The sequence below is a fragment of the Clupea harengus genome, chromosome 19 (assembly GCF_900700415.2).
Source record: "Clupea harengus chromosome 19, Ch_v2.0.2, whole genome shotgun sequence".
Classification (NCBI taxonomy): domain Eukaryota; kingdom Metazoa; phylum Chordata; class Actinopteri; order Clupeiformes; family Clupeidae; genus Clupea; species Clupea harengus.
The window spans coordinates 21,068,534-21,071,033 of record NC_045170.1 but is presented as its reverse complement, the minus strand read 5'-3'; the positions used below and the strand labels follow the sequence as shown (position 1 = coordinate 21,071,033).

General features: G+C 49.2%; 1 protein-coding gene across 9 annotated transcripts in view; it reads right to left on the bottom strand.

Moving 5' to 3' along the window:
* Positions 1-2,500, bottom strand: part of LOC105903656 (RNA-binding motif, single-stranded-interacting protein 3) — a 252,401-nt gene that overhangs the window by 43,478 nt on the left and 206,423 nt on the right. For all 9 annotated transcript variants that reach the window (XM_031586378.2, XM_031586377.2, XM_031586374.2 and 6 more), the window contains one exon: positions 1,695-1,801. In XM_031586378.2, coding sequence (XP_031442238.2) covers positions 1,695-1,801 — 107 coding nt within the window. The remainder of the gene's footprint in view (positions 1-1,694; positions 1,802-2,500) is intronic.

Below are 2,500 nucleotides of genomic sequence, written 5' to 3'. Positions count from 1 at the left end.
CTTTCATCCCTCCATTCCTACTATGGCTGAGGGCAGAGAGAGAGAGAGAGAGAGAGAGAGAGAGAGAGAGAGAGGAGAAAATACAGGAATGTAAAGAGATAGAGGACAGAGAAAGAGAGAAAGTGAGGAAAAAATGAACTGCAGATAGAGGAGAGACAGAGAAAGAGAGAGAGAGGGAGAGGGCAAGAGGGAGAAAGATAGAAAGAGAGAGAGGGAGAGAGAGAGAGAGCGAAGGGAAGGGTGATGTTGCCACTTATTGCTTGTTTTCTTCTCCTCCTCTCCCAGTGGAAGCCGTCAGATGCTCCCTGTGTGTGTGTGTGTGTGTGTGTGTGTGTGTGTGTGTGTGTGTGTGTGTGTGCGTGCGTGCGTGCACTGTATATTATGGGCTTGTGTTGACTGGACTAACCCTCTGCTGGGATGAGCACTGTGACAACAACCAGCCATAGAGCTGGGTAGCTGCCTCACTTACACAGCTTGTAAACACACACACACACTCACTCACACACAGACACTCGCACACAGACACACACACACACCCAGACAGACATACACAATATCTCTCTCTCTCTCTCTCTCTCTCTCTCTCTCTCTCACATACACACACACACCGTGATTTATACACACACGCAAACACACAAACATAGACAGACAGACACACTCTCTCTCTCTCTTTCTCTCTCTCTCTCTCTCTCACACACACACACACACAAACACACAAACACACACAGGCATTTCAAATGTGACTTTTATGGCATATGGCTCTAACTCTATTTATGGTGTGTGTATATGTGTCTAAGATGTGTGTGTGTATATGTGAGTGTGTGTGTATATATATGTGAGTGTGTGTGTGTGTGTGTGTGTGTGTGTGTGTGTGTGTGTATGTGTGAGACTGGAGTGGGGGGAGGGACTGGATTGGCTGCTATTGTGTCTCTATATTTAGCTCCAGATGTTTGAAGTTGCTCAAAGGGCCTAGTAGGACTCTTTAGCAGCCCACTACTTGAGTGCAGCATGACATCACTGCTGGAGCTCTCCTGTGGGCGCGTCGTCTGTGGAGACGGGGGGAGCCATGGGAGACATTCTCAGATGTCTCTGTGAGACGCTCAGTCCTCCTCTGACCGATGCCGTGACAACAGTGATTGCCAGGGGCAGCTTATTTCTCAATCGCACGCTCGTTATGCCTCTGTTTGTGCCGAGCGCCTCAAAGTGTGGGTGATTAGATGATTCCCTCAGACACAGGCCATAAACAGAACATGAACACGTCATTTGGGTCAATACCCAAACAGGTCATGAAACCATGTGTCGTCTTTGGCCCGTAAGAAATGCTTTTTGCATGTGTTGGGATAGAGGGGGTTAAATGAAGGAGAGGGGGATAGAGGGGGTTAAATGAAGGAGAGGGGGATAGAGGGGTTAAATGAAGGAGAGGGGGATAGAGGGGTTAAATGAAGGAGAGGGGGATAGAGGACTCGGCCTAGAGGTCTGCAGCCCTCAGTACCCTTGCACCTGTACACTCACTGGACTGCTGTTGAGACACTGATGTCTCTTGGAGAAGGTGGATGTGGTTGCAAAACATGGGGGGGGGGGGTTATGTGTGTGTGTGTGTGTCTACTCACCTCTCCTTCTCTGTATGTGTGTCTGTGCTTGTACATCAGGGTGTGTGTGTGTGTGTGTGTGTGCGTGTGTGTGTGTCTACTCACCTCTCCTTCTCTGTGCCATGGTCGGCCGTTCTGTGGGTACTTGCTCTGGCTCTGTCTCTTCTTCTGGCCGCCGTCGGCAAACTTACACAGCAAAGGCTCTATGGGGGCTGAGAGAGAGAGAGAGAGAGGGAGAGAAAAAAAAGAAAGAGAAAGAAGAATGAAATGACAAGAGAAAAAGAAAGAAAAAAGCAATGAGTTTAGACAAGAGAAAAAAAAAACACAATACACTTTGTCAAGGATATGGGACTAGACGGCAGAACACAATGACCTCTCTGTAGAACCTGAGCCTTTTTGAAGTCCACCGCTTGCTCTTTTGACTCGCTGTTTTTTAACCCCCCACCCCCTCCCGTCCTCCCCTTTCATTTTTTCTTTCTCATTCCTTCTCTGTGGAGCGCTCTTGCCTGGTGAAACCCTCCGCCGTCGAGCGCTTGGCAGCGTCTCCCCACCCGGCCCGGCCCTCCCCATCAGACCGCCGCCCTGGCAGGCCTTGAAAGAGCATGGCGGCGCATTGTTGAAATAATAATCAGGATAATCGCACTCGTAAATAGCTTAGCCATGCTGACGTGGGAGCCTCTCTCTCTCTCTCTCTCTCTCTCTGTCTCTCTCTCTCTCTCCCTCTCTCTCTCTTTCTCTCTCTTTCTCGCAGCTTTAGTGCATTTCTCCCACGGGCGTTCCTCTCTACTCTCTCCCCGCCAATCCACTGCTCTCAGAATCTTTGTCTTTGGTTTGTTTGATCTTTGCTTATTGTACCCATAATGTCTTTGTGTGTGTTCTTACTAATGTCTGTGTCTGTGTCTGTGGCTGTG